This window comes from Cyprinodon tularosa, unplaced genomic scaffold, assembly GCF_016077235.1.
Source record: "Cyprinodon tularosa strain WSP-4 unplaced genomic scaffold, ASM1607723v1 ctg409, whole genome shotgun sequence".
Taxonomy (NCBI): domain Eukaryota; kingdom Metazoa; phylum Chordata; class Actinopteri; order Cyprinodontiformes; family Cyprinodontidae; genus Cyprinodon; species Cyprinodon tularosa.
Window position 1 is genome coordinate 424627 of NW_024039129.1, and position 24139 is coordinate 448765.

Consider the following 24139-nt stretch of genomic DNA (forward strand, 5'->3'; position numbering starts at 1 on the left):
CCTCCTTTTAGCTCTGTCTCTGCTTTGCATGCCTCCTCACACAGGCTGCCAGAAATGGTCTTTCTTTTCTTTTTTTTCCCAATAATGTGCAAACAAGGTGTCCGTTTGTTTAAGAGCTCTTCCCTGTAGCATGTTGCAGCGTGCTGACAGCAAGATGCTTTGGCAGCTCTGCCGACATTTGACATCTTGTCAGAAGTTCTTAATCATATCATACTCTGTGTTTATGTTCACCTCAGTTGATGGAAGGGTGATAACATGTCGATGTGTGTGCATGTATGTGTGGTCAGATTCACTCTGCATGGAAGGACATTTTGACTCATTCCTGTGGTTTTGTTCAGTTCTGACAAATTCATTAACTGCTGCTGTTTTTCAGATTCTGCCCTGCTGAAAGTCCTTTGTGGTTAACTTTAGATAGACGACACTAACATTTCTCTATCTTTCTTATCCTCTTTCCACAACCTCCCCCCTCTGTTTCTGATCAGGTACTGTCATCTCTGTGCTGGAGAAGCTGCTGTCTCAGTCCACAGAACAGGACAACCCCAGCAGGCTGGTGATCGAGGCGGCCCACGGCAGTGCCAACAAAGTGCGGGAGTTGGTGCAAAAGTATCCTGACAAGGTTTGTGCAGCATTTCTCCTTTTCCTTGAAGTCCAGGGTGTAGTTTATTTAATCAGAGGAGGAAAAACCAAAGCAAGAAGTTTGATGAAATCATAAAAACTAATTTATCTCATGATTTGGTTTCTGCTTTGAAACACTGATCAGATTCTTTCTGTCAAAGTGTTAATATGTTGTGTTTAATTTAACAAACCTATATTTTGTGTGTAGAGTTTTGTAAATAAAATGTATATAAGATAGAGCATCAGGGTGTTTACACAGAACCTATCCTTAACATCAGTATAGAGATATAAAAAATGCAGGAAAAAGTGAAACTCTTAATGTTTTGTGGATTGATTTCATATAAGCAGTTGAAGCAGCTCATTTCCATAAGTTTTCCTTTGGTGGGTATTATTTACCATAGATAGGAATGCTGAAATTATACAGGTATGTAAGGTAAGCCGGCCAATAGGTCACTCATGTGCCTCTATGGATTCCTCCATTGCATAAAGCAGTGATTGTTTAGCAGCACATCCAAACGTTCTTTCCTATTTAGTCTTACAAATATAAAATCTGCTGTGTTTATTTTAGAAGCTAGATTCATGATGAACTGCAGATTAATTTGTCTGAATAAATGCTCCAGGTTTGGACCTCATGTTAAATCACAGGTTTTAATGCAGTGCTTGTTTTCAGTCAAAACACCCTAATTGGTTATTTTTATTTAATCTACACCATGTTATGTTTTTCCTGTGTTTTCCATTTATCTGCTGTAGATGCGTTTCCTCAACCCAAGCTTGTCATGAAAAGTAAAATAACTTTCATAATTAAAAGCCTTGATTATTATATTATTTATGACCAAGATTTGAGTAAAAAGAAACAAAAAAAAAAACAGACTGATTTGAATAATTACCAGAAGTGTGTTTAATATATTGTAAGATTAATCTATTTGGAAACATTCTGTTAAATTCAGGGGAAAAAATCAGTAAATTCCTGTTAGGTACCTTTTTCTTATTAACATTTGAGGAGGTTTTGTTTGTTATGTTTGTTTTTTTTCCCCACTGAAGTAAATCCTGCATGTTATCGGTGATGATTTTTGTTTTTTTCTATCAACCAATGGTTACATCACTGCTGTTTAGTATGTGCAGGAGAAACTCTCTAAGGATTAAAAAGACCTAATAAATGGAGATCTGTGACCTTCAGTGAGACACAGCGCCATGTGCCGTTTTCCACACAAACAGTGCAGCAGAGTTACTTATAAACTGAGGCTACAGAGAAGAACAACCAGTTTGATAAGATGATAAACCTGCTACATCTAGTTTGATTTATCTTCTTTTTAATTTATTTCAAATATGTATAATTAAAGGTAGGGCTGGGCAAGATATCAACAGTAAAAAAAATGCTTAGATTCTTTGTTTGAAGGAAATCTAAGATATGGCTTTATTGTTCATATCAAGTTCTCATCTTATGCGTTATAATATATTTGCCTGTGGGTTTATTTTGGTAATTTCTCATGTTTATCTACAGCTGCATTTCAATGGGGGTATTTAATAATTGATGTGGTAAACCAACATAAAATCGTGTTTCATTGTGCGGTTAAAGGAAAATGACACAAAAATGGGAGATTTTTAATGCATATCTGTTCCCTATGACTCTTTTACTTTAATTAAAATCCAAATGTACCCCATTTTATTTAAAGTTCACCTAATCAGAAGCCAGTGCTCTCTTGTGTTTAATTTGATTTCATGATGAGTCCAGATGTTCAGTAAAAGCCTCAGAGGTTTGTTAGAGAACATTAGTAAACAAACAGCATCATGGAAACATAGAAGCAGCAAGCCGGTCAGAGAGGCAGGTGTTTAGAAGCTCAAAGCTGGGGCAGATTATTAAACGATTCATTTAGTAAATTTGAATACAGAGCACTGTTTTAATCACCATCCAGAACCACAGGGTATTGTACAATTTTAAACCTAAAGGGACATGGAATTGTAGCTGAACTGACAGGCAGGGAACAGAGCGCATTAATTAGAGAAGCAGGCTTTGTAACTCTGGAGGAGCTGCAGAGATCCACTGCTCAGGTGGTTTACAGGACAGCTGTTAGTCCTCCTCTCCACAAATCTGATCTTTTATAAAAGATTGGCATGAAGGTAGCCATTATGGAGTGTTTACAGTTTGCAACAAGATATGTAGACATATAGAAGAGTGCTCTCACTAGGTGAGAATGAGCAAATTTCTTTTGGCCTACAGTTAAAAAGCTTGATGTTGCTGAAAACATGTTCCCACAATGAAACGCATCATGCTGTGGGAAGGTTTCTGTTCACCGTAGATCAGGGAACATGATTGAAGTAGATGGCATAATGGGCTGAGCTAAATACAGGACAATCCTGGAAGAAAAAGAAAATTCTTGCAAAGAGTTGCGACTAAAGCAGACCTTCAACTTCTAGGATCTCAAACCTAAACATACAGCCACAGATACCAGGTAATGGTTCAGATCAAGGACTGTCTCAATTCTGGCCTCACTTAGTCTATTTTTCCATTCTAACTCAGCTTTAAAAGTTTTACGGAGGTCCTAAAAACAGAAAAATCCTTCCAGGTCTACAGCATGTAGAGATAAAACCCATGTAACCTCGAGCAGGTAAGGAAAGCTCAACAAATTTTTTCCAGCAGTTTCTCCTTGAAGTTTAAGTTGTGATGTGAGAAATGGGAAAAACTTAACGGGGTGTGAATACTTTTGTAAGGCACATCTTTGTTGTGCTCCTGTTTTGCTATGACAGCACTGCTGCTGGGATTATCTCTGTCACGTGTATAAGGAGAAAGGCTTGTGTGCGCAGATTATTTCGTGCCAGTCTCTGATCAGCTCTGTTGGCGCGCTGTGCTTTTCTGTTTCTCATGAATCTCCAACTTCGTCTGTGTTCCTGCCAGGTGGATATCAAGAACCAAGGCAAGACGGCTCTGCAGGTCGCCGCTCACCAAGGCCACACAGAAGTGGTGAAGGCCCTGCTGCAGGCCAACAGCTCCATCGAGGTGAAAGATGAAGACGGAGACACAGCATTACACTACACTGCCTTTGGGTAAGGGCGCGTTACTGTTCTGAGCCTCCATTCATCATGTGTAGACAAGTTTTTATGCAGAAATCTGGAAAAATGTTGCAAAGGTGTTGATATTAACCTGCATTTATCTGGTGTGATGAGTGTATTTTTAGTCCTTTGATTCACCTAAATTAGCCAGTATTTCATAAAAACAAAGACCAGCTAATAAAAACGTTTAACCCATGTTTGTTTGTTTTTAATTCAGTAACCAGGCGGAGATTGCACGGCTGCTCCTGAGCAAAGGGGCAAATGTCAACGTACTGAACAACTCCATGTGCACAGCGCTACACATTGCCGTCAACAAGGGCTTCACTGACGTGGTGCGGGTGCTAACTGAACATTCGGCTGACGTCAATCTCCAGGTGAGCGGGTGCAGAGACCCCTGCAGCTTCAACTACAATATGTTGTACTACACTTGAGCACCTGAAAGAAGACCCTAATTTATTACTTTTCTCTTTTTACCTCTTTTTGTGGCTATATTGACTGTTACATTGAATGGGTTGATAGATATTGGTGTAATTCATGATCTATTGGTGCTAAAGATATGATCATATTGAATGTAAATTTCTGTGTGGGTAAACTGGTGTTGGTGGCTTGATATTTAAGCTCCCTGTCTCGGACACAATGATGAACTCACAGTGGCTTAGTCTGATCGCGTCTTTACAACGGGATCTCGTGTAAATCACTCGCTGCAGTCGCCTCATGGATTGTGTGTGAACACGCCTTTAGTCATTCACTGTTTACGTTGAGTTGTATACAGGGTTCCTGCTTAGTCTGGTAAGGGTTTTGACTACAGGTTACATATTATCTGTCCAATAATTCCTTTTTCCCATCATTGATTAGTCTGTCTTTTCTTCCTTCCTTTGGTTTAAACTTCTATACCTTTGAAAAACTGATAAATAGGACTGCAATCTCATAAAATTAGTTAAATAGAGCTAAAGTCTCAAAAACATTTGCTAAAATAGGCTATAATCTCAGCAAAATAGCTAACTACAGCTGTAATCTCAGAAAAACTAGCTAAATATAACTGTAATTTCAGAAAAACTAGATGAATATTGCTGTAATCTCAGAAAAAAGAAATGCTAAATAGTGCTGTACTAAAACAAAATGCTTTATATGGCAGTAATCTCAGAAAAAACTAGATGAATATAGCACCATGATAAAAAATACTAAAAATGTCAGTAATCCCAGGAATATTAAATGAATAGGGCTGTAATATCATGAAAAAAAACTAAATAGAGTTGTCATCTAAGAAAATTACCTTAATATAGCTAAAGTCTCAGAATAATTAGATAAGTAGGACTATAATCTAAAAAAAAACTAGCTAAATAGGTCTGTAATCTCAGAAAAAAACATGCTAAATATAACTGTAATCTCAGAAAAACTAGATGAATATAGCACCATAATAAAAAATACTAAATATGTCAGTAATCCCAGGAATTATTAAATGAATAGGGCTGTAATCTCATGGAAAAAAAAAAAAACTAAATAGAGTTGAAATCTCAGAAAATTAGCCTAATATAAAGTATCAGAATAATTAGATAAATAGGGCTGTAATCTCAAAAACTAGCTAAATAGGTCTGTATGCTAATCAATTTATAGTTTTTCTGGCCCAGTGTTGCTGCCTCATTAAGATAATGTTGTATTTGTTTGAATGGATATTTTTCAGATGGTCTAACATGCCTGCAGCCTTGCCCAGATTTGACTAACTAACTCAGTTTATTCTACTTGAATAATGCGGCTGCTCGGCTAAAAAACATGTCAGCCTGGAGTATGTCTGTGTTTTTAACTGACAAATGTGCATATGGTCTATTTCTCTGTCTGTTTATGCTCTGACTGAAGAGAAAACCTGAACAAATCCAGTTTACATTCACAGGTTTTTAGAATTAATTTTGGAAGATATGCACAGAATAAAACACAATTTTTGTCAATGTCAAAAAGGTCTAGAAGTAAATAAGTTTTAATGAACGCAGCAGCTTTACTCACTGTGCTGTTTGCTCCATTACTCTGTTAGGATTCGTACGGGGACACGCCGCTTCATGACGCCATTGCCAAGGATTTCCGTGGCATTATTGAGATCCTAGTCATAGTGCCCAACATTGACTTCACCCAGCAGAACCACAGAGGCTTCAACCTGCTTCACCACGCCGCCCTCAAAGGAAACAAACTGTAAGTAAGAATCATATCCAACAGTTTACAGTTTAAATTCATTAAACACAAACTTTGCATTTTTATGTTTCATCTACAACCCTAAAAAAGACCTTCACAGTTTATGCTTCCATGTGGACCCGCTGTTCGATATAAGCAGCGACCCTTTACTTCAAATAATAATAATCCTTAGCTTACTGCAAGCTCTGTACCTGGTGTACTTTTTTAATTGAGAGCCATATTTATGTTGCCTTCAGTGTTTTTTTTTTCTCAGTGTCTTTTGCAACATATCAGTTTGAATGCATGTAAATGGTGTTTGGAAAATGTGGTTATTTTGTGTGTGTGGGAATCTACTGTTGGTTCAAATGAGGTTTCCAAGGTCAGTTACAGAAAGCTCACATAGAGCTCGTCTCCCACACAGCGTTTTGCTGCTGTCAGCAGGCTGGTAGTCAATATCAGTCAGAAATGCAGCAATCAGTGTTTTTTTTTTCATTGTGTCTCACTATGCACACACTCGTCCCCTGACAATATGCAGTATCCTCATTTTTGGGGTCAAATTAGATTTGGCATTTTTTCGGGAACAAACATTCTAGGAATCCAAACAGCCTTTCAACACAGGGAACATTTCCCAGGAAGGGCAAGCTCAGAGATCGCTTTTCCTATGTTTATATGCATTTTAGGATGGATAGTGCAATGGAAACTATTTGTTGGCTTCCTATTTCATCCTCTGTTTTGTGAACTTAAAGACACATTATGGAGTTTTCTAATGATACTGCCACTTGTGGCCAAAATACAAAACTACAGCACTCTTCAGCTTGTTGTAGTAGCTCGCATTCGTACTAGACCATTTTTAAAACTTTTTTCATCTTACCTGGAGTTGCCGTTGGTCTGAGTAAAGCTGGAAGCCAGAGGCTTCTGAGTATCCACAAAAGCCATCTTAAATATAACGTTTTCATTGTTTTCTTGGTTAGACCCATTTAACATTGACTCCTTTGACTTCAAATTCTTCAAATTATTATTATTAAATTTGCAGAGCAGGGCAGGAACTTCCGAAAAAAAATCGGGAAAATTGGCTACAGGCTTATAGATGCATCTGCTCTGAACTACCGAGGTGTCAGTCTGCTCATCAAACAGTGTTTTAGTTGTAAATGGTCACATAACAAGGCTGATTTAAATATATTTTTAAGTAAAAACTTACATGTCTTTTTGAATGTTTGTTAATTTTAACAAATAGACTTGTACTTCAGTGTTTTGAACTTCAATTCAGTTTATTAATACAGTGCCAATTCACAACCATCTCATTGGTTCAAAACCAACTGATGCATCCCCTTATTGACTCAATCCACACCAAGCATGCTTGTAGCGACAGTGGGGAGCAAAACTTCCTTTTAACAAGAAGAAACCTCCAGCAGAGCCAGACTCAGTGTAAGCGGCCATCTGCCGAGGCCGACTGGGGTTCAAGGAGACAGAAGCAGACATACAGAAAGAAGCAAAGATAAGAAAGGCAACTGTAAACCAACTCCACAGGCGGCCCCGCCCAGGAAACACACAGCCAGGCAGCAAGCTCCAAACCAGCTCCCATGTCAGAGGATGAAGGGAGCACATCCAGACTGTCACAGTCAGAGAAACAGGACTACACTGAAAAATAGGCTAATCTCGAACATCTATAAACAAAGGTGTGATGGAAGCAGCACAGATGATATCTCTCCCCAGGATGTTGTTGCAGCCAAACAGAAACAGACCAGATGAAGCTACTATGAGAAAGTAGAGAGGGAATATCATTAGAAATTGAACTAACACATTCTGCAGAATGGGAAAATAGAGATGGAATGAAGCAGAATAATAAAAAGGGATCACTATGTCCTCCAGCAGTCTAAGCCTATAGCAGCATAACTATAAAGAAAGCTCAGGATAAACTGAGCCACTATAAGCTTTATCAAAAAGGAAAGTTTTAAGGCTACCCTTAAAAGTAGACAGGCTGTCTGCCTCATGGACTTGAGGTCAGGAGCTCTTATTTTGCAACAGAAAGACTGTCTTAAGTTCAGCGGGTTTAAAAACTTACATGTCTTTTTGAATGTTTGTTAATTTTAACAAATAGACTTGAACTTCAGTGTTTTGAACTTCAATTCAGTTTATTAATACAGTGCCAATTCACAACCATCTCATTGGTTCAAAACCAACTGATGCATCCCCTCATTGACTCAATCCACACCAAGCATGCTTGTAGCGACAGTGGGGAGCAAAACTTCCTTTTAACAGGAAGAAACCTCCAGCAGAGCCAGACTCAGTGTAAGCGGCCATCTGCCGAGGCCGACTGGGGTTCAAGGAGACAGAAGCAGACATAGAAAAAGAAGCAAAGATAAGAAAGGCAACTGTAAACCAACTCCACAGGCGGCCCCGCCCAGGAAACACACAGCCAGGCAGCAAGCTCCAAACCAGCTCCCATGTCAGAGGATGAAGGGAGCACATCCAGACTGTCACAGTCAGAGAAACAGGACTACACTGAAAAATAGGCTAATCTCGAACATCTATAAACAAAGGTGTGATGGAAGCAGCACAGATGATATCTCTCCCCAGGATGTTGTTGCAGCCAAACAGAAACAGACCAGATGAAGCTACTATGAGAAAGTAGAGAGGGAATATCATTAGAAATTGAACTAACACATTCTGCAGAATGGGAAAATAGAGATGGAATGAAGCAGAATAATAAAAAGGGATCACTATGTCCTCCAGCAGTCTAAGCCTATAGCAGCATAACTATAAAGAAAGCTCAGGATAAACTGAGCCACTATAAGCTTTATCAAAAAGGAAAGTTTTAAGGCTACCCTTAAAAGTAGACAGGCTGTGTGCCTCATGGACTTGAGGTCAGGAGCTCTTATTTTGCAACAGAAAGACTGTCTTAAGTTCAGCGGGTTTCTGAGTGGCCTAGTCAATGTATATATTGAGACCCTTTGACATGCCTTCAGAGAGATTTGCATGCTAGGAAAATCCGCCAAATGTAAAGGAATTGTTATTTAATCTAAAAAATGTAAATATTTAGATATCGCAAATTATTCCTTTTTCACAGCATCATAACAGTACTTGAGAAAAAAACAACAACCTTTTTTTGGTACAGATTTTAGATGGGTTTAGATTCTGTTCTTTTGTTTAAAGGAAAAAGAAAAATGAGAGACCGCCTTTTGTTTCCTAAAGGAACAAAGGAAAGTTAATATCATATTCTGTTTGTGATGGGATGGTAAACATTTATGGAGGGAAGACGTCAAATCCAGCCACATTTTTGTGATTCTTATTGAGGCTATGAGGCTGCATAAACAGCTTACTATGGTTGTAGTTTGTTGTTTGTTTTATCATCTCTTTGCCTTTTAAAACATTTCATGTATGTAGATGTAACAAGATGAGCATAGCAATTGTAAATACGCTGAAATTAGCAGACCAGAAATCTTCCAGCACAGGAGTTTGATGGGAATATCATGAGTTTGACAGGAAGAGAGACACAGTATGATGGAAATAAAAGCTAGTTTTTGAAGTAATGTGTTATTTGTCATTTCTATTAAACTTGATGGAGGAAAAAAAGAAGAAATAATCTGATTTTTTGGGGGGAGATATTTGAAATTAAAGTAGGAGTAGGAGTTTAGGTTCATAGAACCAAACTAATTGACATTGCAATTTTCTTTGAGCAGCAGCTTCAGCTGTAAATTTAGTGCTCAGCTTGTTTATACTGAGGAAAAAATGGTCTATAGATGGACTCTCTCTGCAGAGAGTATGACAGAGAGAAACCCCAAACAGAGCTTAGCTTGTAGAGACTGATATGTCTCAGCCTAAATCCTCTTTTCAACAAGTTCTTATTGGCACATTTGGTTTTGGGAATGCAATGAACAGGTTCTAGTTTATTTTTCGCCTTAAAAAAAAATCTGTTGCCTTAAACAAATAATTTATTTAAATACAATGTTATATAGAAATTGAACAAATAAGTTAGTTATTACTTTTGAAACTGTAATCAGATCTTAAAAATATGAATGTTGTGATAATAACTCTTGGACATCATATAACATTCTGTTTTTCATGTCAGCTTAATGCAACCATCATGAACTTTGTCTATTAAGGTGTCTGCTGCTGCTAAAAAAACAATAAATCTCTGAGTGTTATGTTCACTGTAGTTGGTCACAGCTTGCACCACACAACATAATACCCTCCCTTCGTGTCCCTGTTGCTTAAAAGCTTGTCCCTGAAAGGTGTAATTAGTCTGTGTTATTCTAATAATGTGTCTATCATACAGACGTACACAGTGTAAACATGCTATTACTGGTAAAGTAGATGCGTACATTTTCTCTATAGCTGGTAAGTCTTGTTAAACAGGTTGCTTTAGAAAAAAATGTGGGAATGAAGGTTAGAAGGTTATAAAAGATAAATGAGATGATTACTTTATGCTTGGTTCTTCTTCAGTGCTGGTCACATTTGAGCTCCTTTATTTTCCTGTGTGGTCGGTTTACTTTTCCTGACACTGGAAGCAAATCTGAATCACAAACCAGGCTTCTGCCTGTCTGGTCAACATTTTTACACTGACAACCTCTCATTCGGATGTAATACAACATTTATGCCTGTTGCAAATGTTCCTGTATATGTCCTATCTTTCTTTATTGTGTTCCAGCAGCTCTAACACTCCTTTAAAATCCTGGAAATGTATTGAATGCAATCAAAATGAGAGACTTCTCCGCCAGGACTCTTTCCGATAAACCAAAACTCTGCAAAAATACGGAGGAGAAATACTTAAAAATTCATGCTAAAGTATCGTTTTTTTTTAATGTAGGTCCTGAATTGTTGTTTGAGGCCGATCACGAATATTTTGATATCAGTCTAACCGATCCCAATATGTACTGCCAATTTCGAAATGATAAAAATCACAAAAATATAACGTTACACAAGTCTCAATGTAAACAAAGAAAAATGTATTAGCAACTTAAAATAAGTACTAAAAATTAAAAGCAAATGGAAGAATCTCAAGTCATCTGAATGCAGTTTGTTATTCATTTGGATTTGAGGATTCTTACATACTTTACATTGTATTCGGTTAATAATCAAACGGCAGCACATTGCATCACCACCCATGGATATAACATGCAGAGAATAACAGTAATATATTTTTGTTTACATGAAGGCTGGGATAACTATTTTCAAGCTAATTACCCTTGAAAAAAGCTAGCTTTGACCCCTGAACAGACTTTCTTTAGATTTAGACCTCATGTGCAAAGAAGAAAATTGATTTATGGTGTATCTTCTTAAAGTAAACTCATAAATCCAAAAATAAATTGACCTGTATCTTGGAGCTCCATGATAGAGCCCTGAGGAGCTTCCTATGCAGTGTAGCCTTTATGAGCTGAGGAGCTTCTGTTGCCTAAAATAAGGCTTGATTTTACTCGGTTTAACATAAATAATCAAGTAAACTCCCCCTGCTCCTACCCGTGAGCAGACACTTCATACTTTTATGATTAGTAATCCTTAAAAACTCTCCTGTGGACTATCTTGGGCCGTTTTTAACAATTTTCTTAACACTTAGCAATGTCAAATAACGTTTTCATACAAAAAAATCCTTTTCCTGAATCAAGTTAAGATAAAGATTTTTGTTTTCTGTAGATTGATCCCATTAATAAAGTACTAAACATTTGTTTTTTGCTTGAGAACCTTTTTTTTTTTAAATGAACATGTGTGTAAGCAGGAAATATGAAAAACTTCAGAAGCCAGAAACATCAGCAGTGAAACTCTCTTTGTTTTCCAAAGCTCTAAGTGCCTTCAACCCCATATTTGGACCAGTCTCATGTCCATGTTTTGTGTTTAACTTGTGTCGGACATGTTGCTGTAAGTTTGCTGAACTATTGACAGGAGATTCCTGCCTTCGCTCTTCATGGCAGCTTTCTAACATGCCGTAAACTTTCCAAACCAAATATAACAAAACTATGTCATGGAAAATTGTTTCTGGTTCTCTTAAAATGGATCCTAAAATAGAAACAAAGAAAAAATGGAAAAGAAGTCAGCAAATCTTAATAACGCAGGAATAGGATTTAGTGGAGAACTTTTACAAAACATACCCATTTATATGAGCTTTTATGTAAACAATTTGCTTTAGCATTTTTACCAAAATATAAAAAAAGTGGGTGGGCTTTAGAGGCAGACCTACGTGGCAGCTGTTGTATAGGCAGCTTCAACATGAACCTGAACAGCCAGGACCACCATTAATCCCAAAGTATTTATTACCAGAAATGTGGGAAGACTTTTTTTATGTAAAGAAAAACCTGGACAACTTTTTGGGAGTGATGGATTTTAAACATCCCTGAATAAACTCAAAACAACACTTGGATTGCCAGAATTAAATTAAAACTCTAGTTTTGCATTCTTCTTATTTGCACCATCCTCCTGTTTGACAAAGGCCAAAGTCTTTCCTCTAAATCGATATCAGCACTACTACTACTACTACTACTTCTTGCTCTATTTGTCTCTCATTTTCTATATAAATACCTTTTTTATCTTTTACCTCCCCCTTTATTCTCGTTATAATTCTCATACAAGCCACCTAGTCACACATGACCTACCGTAGTTAAAAAATTAGGACCCTCCTGGGTGCTCTAAAAATACAATCTTTGTTCAGCTCAGTGTTATATGTGCACAATATAAAATATAAGTGTAAGAAAAAAAACAGTGTGGGCAGTCATTTGATAAGTCAATATGCCCTGAAATGATGTCAGATGCGCTCTTTGAATTTAGGCTGCAATCTTCAGCATTCGTTTAGCCGGACAACTTCTGCTGCAGAGACCTGATTTACTATTAACCTCTTCATTCATGTATCACAGTCAGTCAGGCAGTCCATGTAACAGGTTGTCTTTGTGCTCATTACTTTTAAAGGACAAAGGAAATTGATTTTAAAATACATTTTAATAATAAAAATAAAAATCAATTTCTAATTCTTTTTATGGTTCCTGCTGCCAATTGCCTGTTAACCCAAGTCTCCATTGACGTTCACCCCAAACAAGACAATCTGTACATCTTTTGATGTTTTGCCTGGAAGAGATATATATTCAAGGTTGCTTTAAAATTTAATATTTGATATAATTTCACTTTATTGATCTCACATTGGAGAAATTTACCTCTCCATTTAACCCATCCTCTTGGAGAGCAGTGGGACTCAAATTTCTGAACCAGATACCTTCCAGAAAGACAACCCGGGAGCAGCTGTGAACATCTGTTGTTTTTTTGTGACAGAAAGACAAAAACGGTTTGTTTATCAGCCCATTTATTGTGTGAGGAAATGGAAAAAGGAAAAATGCGCCAAGTTCACAGAGAGGCCTGGGAAAGTGAAGGAGCAGGACATGTCGCCAGATGTCTTCCGAGGAGGCAAATGGCTGTAGGGGATGGATTGTGTGTTAACTGTTATTACAGGAAAATAGATGCTACTTGACTTTAGTCATTTCTCATTAAAACCATTTCATTTTATCATCATCAGTCCCTATTTTCCAGTCATTCTTTCATTTTTTGACAGTAATGTCACCATCATATTTTGCTGCATCATTTGTCATATTAATCATTGTAAATAAAAGAAAATCTCTGAAATAAGTCTAATTTAAATAGGAAGCTTAGCTATAACATTGTGTTTTTATTTTGCTTTCACTGAGCTTTGAACACACAGCACGCTTGAACGATGATCCAAAAACCTAAAAATTAAATGATGGCTTCAGTCTCCGCAGTCTTTACTGATGCCCTTTGGCAGTTTTGAAAAAGCAGGTTGAAGCAAAACTGCCTCAAAATGTCAGCAAGGTCTGAATATTAATGCATGCAGGAGAATGTTGTTTATAAATTAAAGGTACACTATGCAACCGGTGTTGGTTTTCCAGCGAGGCTCCCTCCAGAGGGCGAAAGTAAAAGTGCACTGTCGTAAATATGCACAGCTGTTCTCCTGGTTTCTCCGTCAAGCCAGGCGCGGTTGTTTTGAGCTTAGCAGCGAATGACTAACGCTGCGTTCACACTGGACGTAGCTGGCGCGACAGAAGCAGCGAGTTTCCATGCAAAGTCAATGGTTGACGCGCGTCAAGGCGCAGCAAAAGGTCCCGCGGCGCGTTTTGAGCACCAGGCGCAGCACGTCTGAGCAGCTGAAGCAGCGCATCGGGTGCGTTTAACGCAGGGAGAGAGACACAGCGCTGATGATCTCTCCTCTTAAACAGTTTATTGACGCCTAAATTAACTTAAAATGCAGAAATCTGCCGGCAGAATATGCAGTTTGGATTATTTAGATGAAAAACACCTACCAGCTGCCGCGGTGAACCGCTGCTGATGAAGGGATCCATACTGTCGGCGCCCCGCTGGTATGTGGGGGTCTGAGCGGCTCAGAAAAAATATTGAAGGCAGGATAATAATCTGAATGAACTGACGGCACTGATTACGTTTTCAGGTGTATTTTCTCACTTAAACACATATTAAAACTACTTTATTCCCACTGATCACAGCAAATATAGCTGCAAGGCAGAGAAAGGATAGTGAAGCTCCGCCCAATGCGCCTCAGACACACTTTTGCACCGCGTAGCCAGAGCAGCAAAGCTGCTTCAGCCACGCGTCAGAACTAACTGGTACAAGCAGCAAAAATGAAGCAGCAGACACGCTTTTGCTGCTTTTGCTGCGTGAACGTAGCATAACTGCACAAAGATTGCCACTGTGCTAGCAACGAGAATGCTTTTAACTGGGGGCGTGTAGCAGTTCTCGCCGTAAAGCAAGACTGACTCTCACGAGACTTCTGAGCCTGTGGGTGCGGGTCGGTGCTCCTGCAGTTGCAAGTGCAGTATTTCCCCCACAGACCACCAGGGCGGCCGAGAATACCTTTGTTCAACCTGAAATGACTAATTTAGTCATCCATAACGTTATGGAACACATTAATTAACTGAAAAATGTTGCATAGTGTCCCTTTAAGGAGAAAACTGGGAGTAAGTTTGTACAGATAAGATTGACTACTTCAAAGATAATAAAAGAGAATGAGCTGTTTAAAATGATGAATGTGGTTTTAAAACCAGTAACTGCAGTACAGGAACCTCCGTCAGTGCTGGAACCAAAGCCTCACAGATCTGCAATGCAGGTAGCTGTGACCTCTGGCAATGTCTTCTTTAGACGCCTTTGAATATGACTGATCATGTTGCATGCCTCTGACTATATCAGCAGTGATGCCTTAACAAATCACTCGAGACATTTGAATCAAAGGTTGAACCCTTTTCCTTGTTATTTTTATTTTCATTTCAAATTGCGGACGGTGGGATCATTTATTACCAGGGAAATCCTGCAGAGACAGCTGTAAATTAACCCAACTTCCTTCAGAGGTTTTGGTTCATGTCACACTAATGCCTCTGTGGTGATTTGCCAGCTTCCTAGGCGCTCGCTAAGGTTGTCGGCTTCAATTTCACATTTCATAAAGCCCACTCAGCCAAACAGCAGAGAAGAGAGAGAGAGAGAGAGTATTCAACGGTGCGGTTCAGACCCGCTCTGCATTAAGTGCAAGCACAGTTGTGGTGGTTCATGGAACGAGGTATCATTATGCTCTGCAATTAAAGACGGACTCACACTCAGCAAAACGCAGCGTAACCTGACCGATTCAGATTGATGCCATAACATTTTGAACTTTACCTTGAGTCATGCTTTCTGCTTGTGTTTCCTTGTTAACAGCTTTGAAAACAGCAGCATCTCTGTCCAAATGTCAGGAGTCGAGACATAAAGATAAGGGCTTCCTGTTCTTAATAGTTTGTTGCTTTTTAAAAGCAGAAAAGTTTTAACTGGTCCAACAGAGAGTTGACACTGGTGAACAAAAGCTCACAAAATAAAAGATCTTTGAAAAAGAGAGCATTTATCGGGAGCTTCTTTCAGTCACAACAGCAAATTTTTAATAATAGCACAACATGAACAAGTGATTTATCATAGAGTAATGAGAAAATGCCTAACCAGTCTTTAAACTTCTTAACAAACAAAAGAGAAAGGTGTTTCGTCTTTTTGAGTTTGTCTAAAATTTCCACAGATTCATCTTTGCAAAATAGAAAGCACCCATTAACAACTTTTATGACTTGACACTGATTTTTGATCGGAAAGTTTGACTTCATTGGGTTATTTTGTATGTATTTCAAATAAAAAAAAAAAACAAGTAAAATCGATGCAAGACTCCAGGGTATAATCTGAGTCTACTTCTAAGTCTTTAGCAGAGGTGTGATGGGTAAAATTTAGTTTTTTTTTATTTTGCCTTCAGGGCCACAGAAAAGATCCTGGCTCGAGCTCGGCAGCTGGTGGACGTGAAAAAGGAAGATGGCTTCTCTGCCCTTCACCTGGCTGCTCTCAACAACCACAGAGACGTAGCTGAGGTCCTAATCAAGGAGGTGAGCTGGAAGCGGCAGCCAGCTGCTAATTTTGTTAGATTCACTGTTGCCTCTTATGATGCATTTATTATTAATTTAAATCCACTTAAAAAAAAAAAAAATCATAAAATTGCCTTCTACTCATTTTTCCCAGGGACGTTGTGACGTCAACATTCGCAACAACCGGAACCAGACTCCGCTACAGCTGGCCGTCACGCAGGGCCACACGGACCTGGTGCAGCTGCTGGTGGACGAGGGGGCCGACGTCAACATGGAGGATGAGGACGGCGACACGGCCATGCACGTGGCTCTCCTTCGCCCCCAGCTGGCTAACGTCATGCTCGCCCCGCCAGCAGGGGGCAGCAGCACAGAGGAGGGCAGTGAGGGCTGCTCGTCCACATCGCTCTACTGCAGGGTAAGGCTTAGACGGGGAATGTAAACATTCAGCGTGGACTGACTTATTAAATCATAGTAGGGCTAAAACAATCGGGATTAATCGATTATTGAAATAATCGTCAAATAATTTAGTAATCGATTAATTATTAACTGGAGTTTAGAGACTCTTAAATAGGCCTTTAGGTGACCGATCAATGCACTAAAGAATCAATGACCGCACCTGTCCACCAATACAAAAAAAAAAACGCAACTATGAGCCGGCTGATTTATCGGTTTACCTCTAATTCAAACTAAACCAAAAACAAACCATCAAAGCCATGAAATGCTAAAAACAGAAAAACATAGCCTCAATGAGAATATATATAAATTCATACTTAAAAGATTTGCCAGCCAATGTTTACATCTCGATCACATCTAAGGTTAAAATTATTTTCCAGCTAACAAGGTTTCACTTAAAGTCTAACCTTGGTCCAAATAAACAAGAGCGTAGTTAAGAGCCTGCAGGGACAATTACAAAACAAAGAGAGGGAAAAAAAACAACTCTTAAAGAAGTGAACATGAGCTAAATTAGGTCGTAAAGACAAAACCGGACATTGATAATTGACTCTTAAGTAGAAGCATCTGGTTCTTGTCGCTTTTGATGAGATCAATATATTCTCCAAGTAGGATAAAACACAAGAAATGCAGCAAGCAAATAATCAAACCCTGCACTAGTGAATCTTATAATATATGTTCAAGTCTTCCTGGATATGTTTAGGATGAAGCTGTTAATCAGCTTGCAGTTAACGGCACGATGAAAGGTGAAAGGAGGCAAACCTGTTGATTCAGGTCACTCAGCTTTAAACTGGGTTAACCCGGGAGAAAGGACCTCAGCTCATAAGGTAAACAGGTCACAACAACCCAGAATAACTCAAGAGACAGAAATAAGGTTGGAGCAGGAACGTAAAAAATAAAAATACAATAAGATTTCTTTGAGTTTTGCTTAGTTTAAACAAAGTATTTACTTTCTCAAAGTAAAGATGGTTTCACAAAGATACTATTAGTAAGTGAAGAAGATGAAACGATTCTCCAGTTGGTCCAATTGTGTAGAAATAAGCTAAGGTTAAGCTTTAGGTGAGATGTCTTGGCTTGATTTAAGGGTGATTATTGTAAATAAAACCTATTTTTACACTAAGGAAAGCTTTAATCATGATTTTGGAGACTTTGACACTGCAGCTGCTCCTCCTAAAGGTAGACTGAGCAGGAAGTAGTTGTATAAACCTACTGAGCTAATTACGTCATGGTAAAACAAGAAATGCACCAAGTATGTGACTTGATTTCCAATCAGTTTTTAATGCTTTAAGCTCCTGATGCTTCACTGATTGGAAACAAAAGGTCCATTAATCAGTGCTAATCCATCATTTATAATGACCAGATTATTCAAGTCAGGAGTTGCTAACGGTACATTTAATACAGGTCAACATTTAATAAAGGTCAAAGTCTTATATTTTTATCCCTCCTGGTTTCAAAAACATTTAATGAAAATAACAATTTTCCCTATTAGGAGACCCTTTGTCTTTTTCCGTTAATGTGAAAACTTTCATTGAGTTTGTCCCATTAAACAATGGGAATATTTGACGATGAAAAACCTGTCCTCATTGCTCTATTTGACTCACACAGTGCAGCATCCTGGGCTCTGAGCCAGCATACACACAAAAAAACACTCATCCACAGCCATGAAGGTGGCTAGACTTACAGCAAGGGCCCAGGGCTGTTTTGGCCACTGTCAGCAGATGAGCTGTTGAGGGAGTTCTTCTGTGTTGATTAGATGTGGGTTTATGTACCGTCTAAATCTGGATCACCCGAATTTAACTTCCTCCTTTGATGCTTGATTTAACTCCATCCTTGACTTGTTTTAGCTCAATCCTACCTTTCTCGTTTGAACTCTTGTTTCTTTCCCTCCCTGCCTTCCTCTTCATCCTTTCCACCTCTTTCTGTGTCCAAAGCTGAACTCCTCGGGTCTCCTGGGGAACACTGAGCTGAACGTCGCCATGGCTATCGCCTGTTTCCTGGCGCAGGAAGGTGCTGACATCAGCTACGCCAACCACAAGGGAAAGAGTCCGCTGGATCTGGTAGCAGACAGCACCATGCTGCAGCTCATCAAGAACTTTTCTGAGAAGCACAGGTAAAAACTCACAAAGCTACCAAACAAAGCTAACCCTACAGCCAGACTTTATCGTTCTTCATGCTGTCCGGCAGGTTTTATAGAGGTTTTTCTTTTCACAAAATCAGATTATTCACAATTCATTATTTAACCAAAGAAGGCAACAACATTTATTTATTTTTTTTCTCCTCTCAGTAAATGAAACACTGATTTAAAAACATTATTTATTAAGTTAACTTAGTTGGATATTAAAATCTGTTTCATTTCAAACATTTCATCAAAAGAAATGCATAAAGGGGCTGATCTGTTTGTTAGACTGACGAAAAGCTGCATGAATAATAAACCAAAGTTACTGAAAATAGTAATTTAAAATCTAAGCAATAAATCATAGGGTTATAGAAATATTCAAAAGAGGCTAGAAATGAAAAGAGGATTATGAAGATAGATATTTATAGTAAACAAATCCATGTTGTGGGATGAATTTCCAAAATAATGTCTTGTTGATTGTGTGTTGGAGAAACTTCAGATGTGCACCCATGCCTGTTTGTTGTCGTTCAGGTTGCAGCGTCTCCAGGCCATCACATGCGGACAGGGACTGAGCAGTGCAAGCCTGCGGCGCGTCCACACTACGCCCAACACCATGACCAACCTGGTTTTTCCCACGCCAGCAGGTCCCAGTGAATGCCTCATCTGTTCAGAGCTCGCTCTGCTGGTTCTCTTCTGCCCCTGCCAGCACAGCGTGGCCTGTGAAGGTAAGTCTGAAAGCCGTGGGTGCGCGGAGGGGGTGGTCTTGTGTGTCATTAATTTTACGGATGTGTTTCCTTAATTTTGTCTTTACAGAATGTGCACATCGAATGAAGAAATGCATCAAATGCCAGGTCACAATAACCAAGAAAATAAGACAAGGTAAGAAGAAATTAGATATTATGACGAATATTTTAATATATTAGCAAAATCATTGGTTTTTTTTACATGACAGTACATTTTTTTTATATTCACAGTATTTTTGTGGATAAATGTGTTTGTACTTTTGGTTTAATTTTTTTCCTTTTCTATAAGTGACTTGATTAAAGTTGCAATGATCTTTTAGCTTCAGTGAGACTATTCGCTTTACTTAGAAATTTTCACATTTAGTGCTTTAAGAACCGCAGGTTTCTGTATATAAGGATTTTATGTAATGGATAAAAAATATACATTGTTTTTATTCTTTAGTTTTAAATGTAACATCCATAGTATGTGTCTTTTAAGGCATTACTCTGAGGTTTGTTAATTAGCATTAGTGAACAAAAAGGATCACAAAGATCCAGAAACACAGCAGACAGCTCAGGGAGCTTCCACATGGAGGAACATGGTAGAGGCAGTGTCATGCTGCAAGGATGCTTTCCTTCAGCAGGGACAAAGAAGCTGGGAATGTTGAGTGGAGGATGGATGGCGTTAAACACAGGGCAATCCTAGAGGCTTTTTATGGAGGCTCTTATATCAGTTTGTTTGAGCTTCTGCTATTTTAGGACTTAAACATTTGAGTTTCGCTGTAAAGCACACTGTGCTAAGAGGTTGTAAGGCAACAAACAGATATGACTCTTACCAGATCAGACACACTTTTGAATGTCTGATAAAAGATATAGAAGGGGGGGGGGGGGGGTGTCTTTTCTGAACAATGAATTTAATGACTCCCCAACCTGCCGGTCAAAAGTTGTCTGTTGTGAGACTCCAAAGCACAGCGGGAGACTGCTGCATTTTGGGACAGTGCAGGGTTAACGGTTTCTCTTCTGATGGGAAGTACAGTACTAGCGCCCCTAGTGGCTGAAAACAGCAAAGATGAATAGTTGGGAACGTCTGGCTCTAGATGTGGAAAGCTGGTAGGGACATGCATAATGGCAGCAAAAGGTGGTATTGGAAATGAACTGGAGGGATGCCACACAAATGCATACTACAGATATCAGATTTCAGATATCAGAAAAAAATTTGAAAGCCATAATTTTCCTTCCAACCCTCAGTTATGCATAATGTGTGTACGTCCGCTTATTAGATTCCAGTAATATATTGACAGTAGCTCACAGAAATGGCAGACTAGTCTCACCTTGTTCAAAGCTGCACAGCCTGCAAAAAAACAAACAAAACATAATTCTCTTGACTCGACTAAAACTGACTCTTGCTGATGATTTGCTCCACAGACCAAACTGAGGTGGACTGCAGCCCTGGCACAGAGAACTCTGAGCAGCACAACCTCCTGGAGCAGCTGCAGTCCCGCTACAGGCAGATGGAGGAGCGCATCACCTGCCCCATCTGCATCGACAACCACATTAAGCTGGTCTTCCAGTGCGGACACGCCTCCTGCATCGACTGCAGCGCCGCACTAAAGACCTGCCCCATCTGCAGGCAGACCATCCGGGAGCGGATCCAGCTGTTTGTCTGAGCTCCGGACTGCCCTCCGAGGTCTGATGACCCCATAGAGGCTGCAGGAAGGGCTGCAGAGGTGCACCACTCTTGTGCCCCTCATCCCTGCCAGTGATCAAACAATCACTCAACTTTTATAAAAGACGCTGCTCTAGATCGCTCTGAGTCCACTGTTACATTTTAGTAGATTTCCATCTCGAGCAGCGCAGGAGCATTGCTTTAATTTTGATTCCTGTAGCAGGTCTGACTCTTAACTGAGCCTGAGGCAAGTTAACTTAATGCCCCCTTTTGAATCCTCTGGTTGGTAAAGCAGCAGCGGAAAACAAACGGTTCCTCCTTGTGTCTCCTTTTCCCATCCAAAGCTGTTGTACTTTGTCTGATCTTTGCTGCTTTAAGTGGATGTCTGTTACCCATCATCCTTTGTGGTTTTCCCGCCGCTTCTGTTTACACGTCTGCCTAGAGATCAGTTGTTATCCTCAGTCTCCTTAACCCGCGAAATACATCGCTCTCATTTACGTCTATCAACAGAAGGCTCTGCAGAGGGCTGGTAAAGCTAGAGGCTTGCTATTTAGACCCCAAACCCCTCTGTCTGTATGCACAGGGGGAAACACACTATAATGCATGAGTGTATGCATATTGTAAAGCTGAAAATGACTCGTTTGCTACAGCTAATCTGTGGTTTTGTGTTATTCACTTTAGGGTTACGTTTTTGGTTGTCTATATATTTCTGATTACAGAATTTTATTTATGTGTGAAAGTATTTTATTTTGTTTTCTTTGCTTAGCAAAAAAAAAATGTTTTTATATTTTAGTTCTACTGAGGTTCAATCCAAGCCTATGTTTGCTACTCAGGGTATCGCATCTTGGAAATACTCGGAAAATATCCATAAATGTTTTAAGAGCTTTTCCCAGACTCTCAAACTATTTCCATTACAGCACATTGTATATAATTGTTGCTGAGAGGAAGAAAAGTAACAATAACAAAGTAAAATTTGTTAAAAAAAAAAAAAACTTGGATACATGCAGGGTGTATGCACATTTAACTAACAATTAACAAAGCAGATTCTGCAAAAAGAAGATTTCTTTTTCCCTTCAAAATGTACAAAAGAAAATGAAAAGCTTTGCCAAATGAAACAATAATGCTGATCTGATTAAATTTTTAGATTCCAAGCACCAAATGCTATATTTTCACAAATAAATACAGAAATTTGTTAAGACCTGGTATTGACATGCATCTTGGGCAACTCAGACTAAGCTAGGCTTTACTAATTACACCCATTCAAGCTAAGCATTAAAATCAGGGCTTATCAGATCACTTCCCCACTTTTAATTTCACATAAACATTAGGGGTGTGCAAAATAATCGTCATGATGATGCATCGTGATTCTAATTTTCGTGATCTACTGCATCGATTCTTGACGCCAAGTATCGATTATTAATTTAAAAAAATGAATAAATAAAATTGCATGAATGGTTGGCGAACATCAGCCAAAAACAAGTGTAATACAACTTCCAGTCCAGTAGATGTCGCTGCAAATGTTTTGACGCACGCTGCCTTGTGTCACAAGCATTTCCGGCCGTGGGATACTGCGCCGAGTCATTCAAAAACAAAACATGGAGGAGAAAATATTGCAATGCATCGCAATAATTCAAGTATCGTGATGCATCGTGATAGAATCGCATCGTGGCCTGTGAATCGTGATTCGAATCGAATCGTGACTTCTTTGGCAATACCCACCCCAAATAAACATGTACATTAGTCATATCCCAGAGTGTGCTCATCAAAGCAACAAACAACACATCTACTGATCCGTACCATTACAAATGCATATTATAACTACAGTACATTATTATTTGTTGAGGTAGATTAATTGAACTGGATTTTTGTTATTTTTGTTACAAACTCATTAGTTTAACTGTGTATCGTAACAGACAGTATTGTTACAAAAAAAACTATTTAAGAACCCCAAAAAAAACCTCAATGTCAGCGCACAGACAATAAAGATTTTGACTGAGAGCACAGCACTGAGTGCAGGCTAGTGGCCATCGGCTACTTGACGCTTTTACTACCAATATTATGAAACATGGGTGTGAAAACCAGAAAATGTTAATCTGTGTTTTTTATGAGTCTTTTTATGACCTGGTGACTGCAGGAGGATCAGTCAACTAATAAAAAATATTAAGATGGAAATAAACTATACAGTATACCGCATAAACATTTTCAGCTTTACCCCAGATGATATACAATGATTAACACAACCATGGCTTGTTTTAGAGCATCTTTAACAGAGTTAATTAAATCTCTTAACTGAGAAAACTGTATCAGTAGAGTTCAGACACCAGCTTAATCTGTCTTGGTGAAAATAGTGCTGATTATTGCAACGCTATTCATGAAAAGTTTTTTTTTGTTACTTTCACAGGAGAGTTGTCAGTTACCTCTGCTCTCTTAGTGTGATCAGGTCCGGTCAGTGGGGGTCCTTCTATGTCTCCCAGGATGGATTTCATTCAGACTCTATAAGCTTTTAGGTACCTCTGTGAATTTAAGCCACTTGGACCTCACAGATGAGCATGCACTTTTTACTTTGGGATCATTAATGTCCCCGCCGGTGCACACAGCCAGTAGCACAGATGATGACATTTCAGTCACGTGGGCTTTGTGATAGCAGACAGGGGGGGGGCGAACAGGTCGCCCGTAAGGGAGGTGCAAGGAAATTTGTCCTCACCTGTATTTAGGTTTGTCCCAATGTGGTTGGATAGTCCAGGACAGACTTTAGTGCCAAGTGTGAAATGGTTCTAACAGACATACAATCTGAGCCAACAGAAAAGAAATACCCCTATCGTTTTAAAAAGGGCCACTTTGTTCTGCTCCTTTGGGTTTGTCACTGGATTTCCCCTTTAAAAGAGGCTCATCATGTGTTTTTTATGCTAAAGTTTTTATCAGGTGTATTGTGCAATGTAGAATCAAAAACATGACTCTGTTTCTGTCTAAAATCCATATCTTGTCTCACCAGTCG

At 39.0% G+C, this 24139-nt stretch overlaps 1 protein-coding gene across 1 annotated transcript in view; it reads left to right on the forward strand.

Moving 5' to 3' along the window:
* The window catches only part of mib2 (MIB E3 ubiquitin protein ligase 2), a 59924-nt gene extending 37756 nt beyond the window's left edge, over nt 1–22168 (forward strand). The window contains exons 10-19 of the mRNA XM_038298512.1: nt 483–616; nt 3509–3657; nt 3881–4037; nt 5690–5844; nt 16085–16211; nt 16345–16605; nt 18572–18750; nt 19288–19481; nt 19570–19635; nt 20904–22168. Coding sequence (XP_038154440.1) covers nt 483–616; nt 3509–3657; nt 3881–4037; nt 5690–5844; nt 16085–16211; nt 16345–16605; nt 18572–18750; nt 19288–19481; nt 19570–19635; nt 20904–21145 — 1664 coding nt within the window. The 3' untranslated portion in view covers nt 21146–22168. The remainder of the gene's footprint in view (nt 1–482; nt 617–3508; nt 3658–3880; nt 4038–5689; nt 5845–16084; nt 16212–16344; nt 16606–18571; nt 18751–19287; nt 19482–19569; nt 19636–20903) is intronic.
* The last annotated feature ends 1971 nt before the right edge of the window (nt 22169–24139 follow it).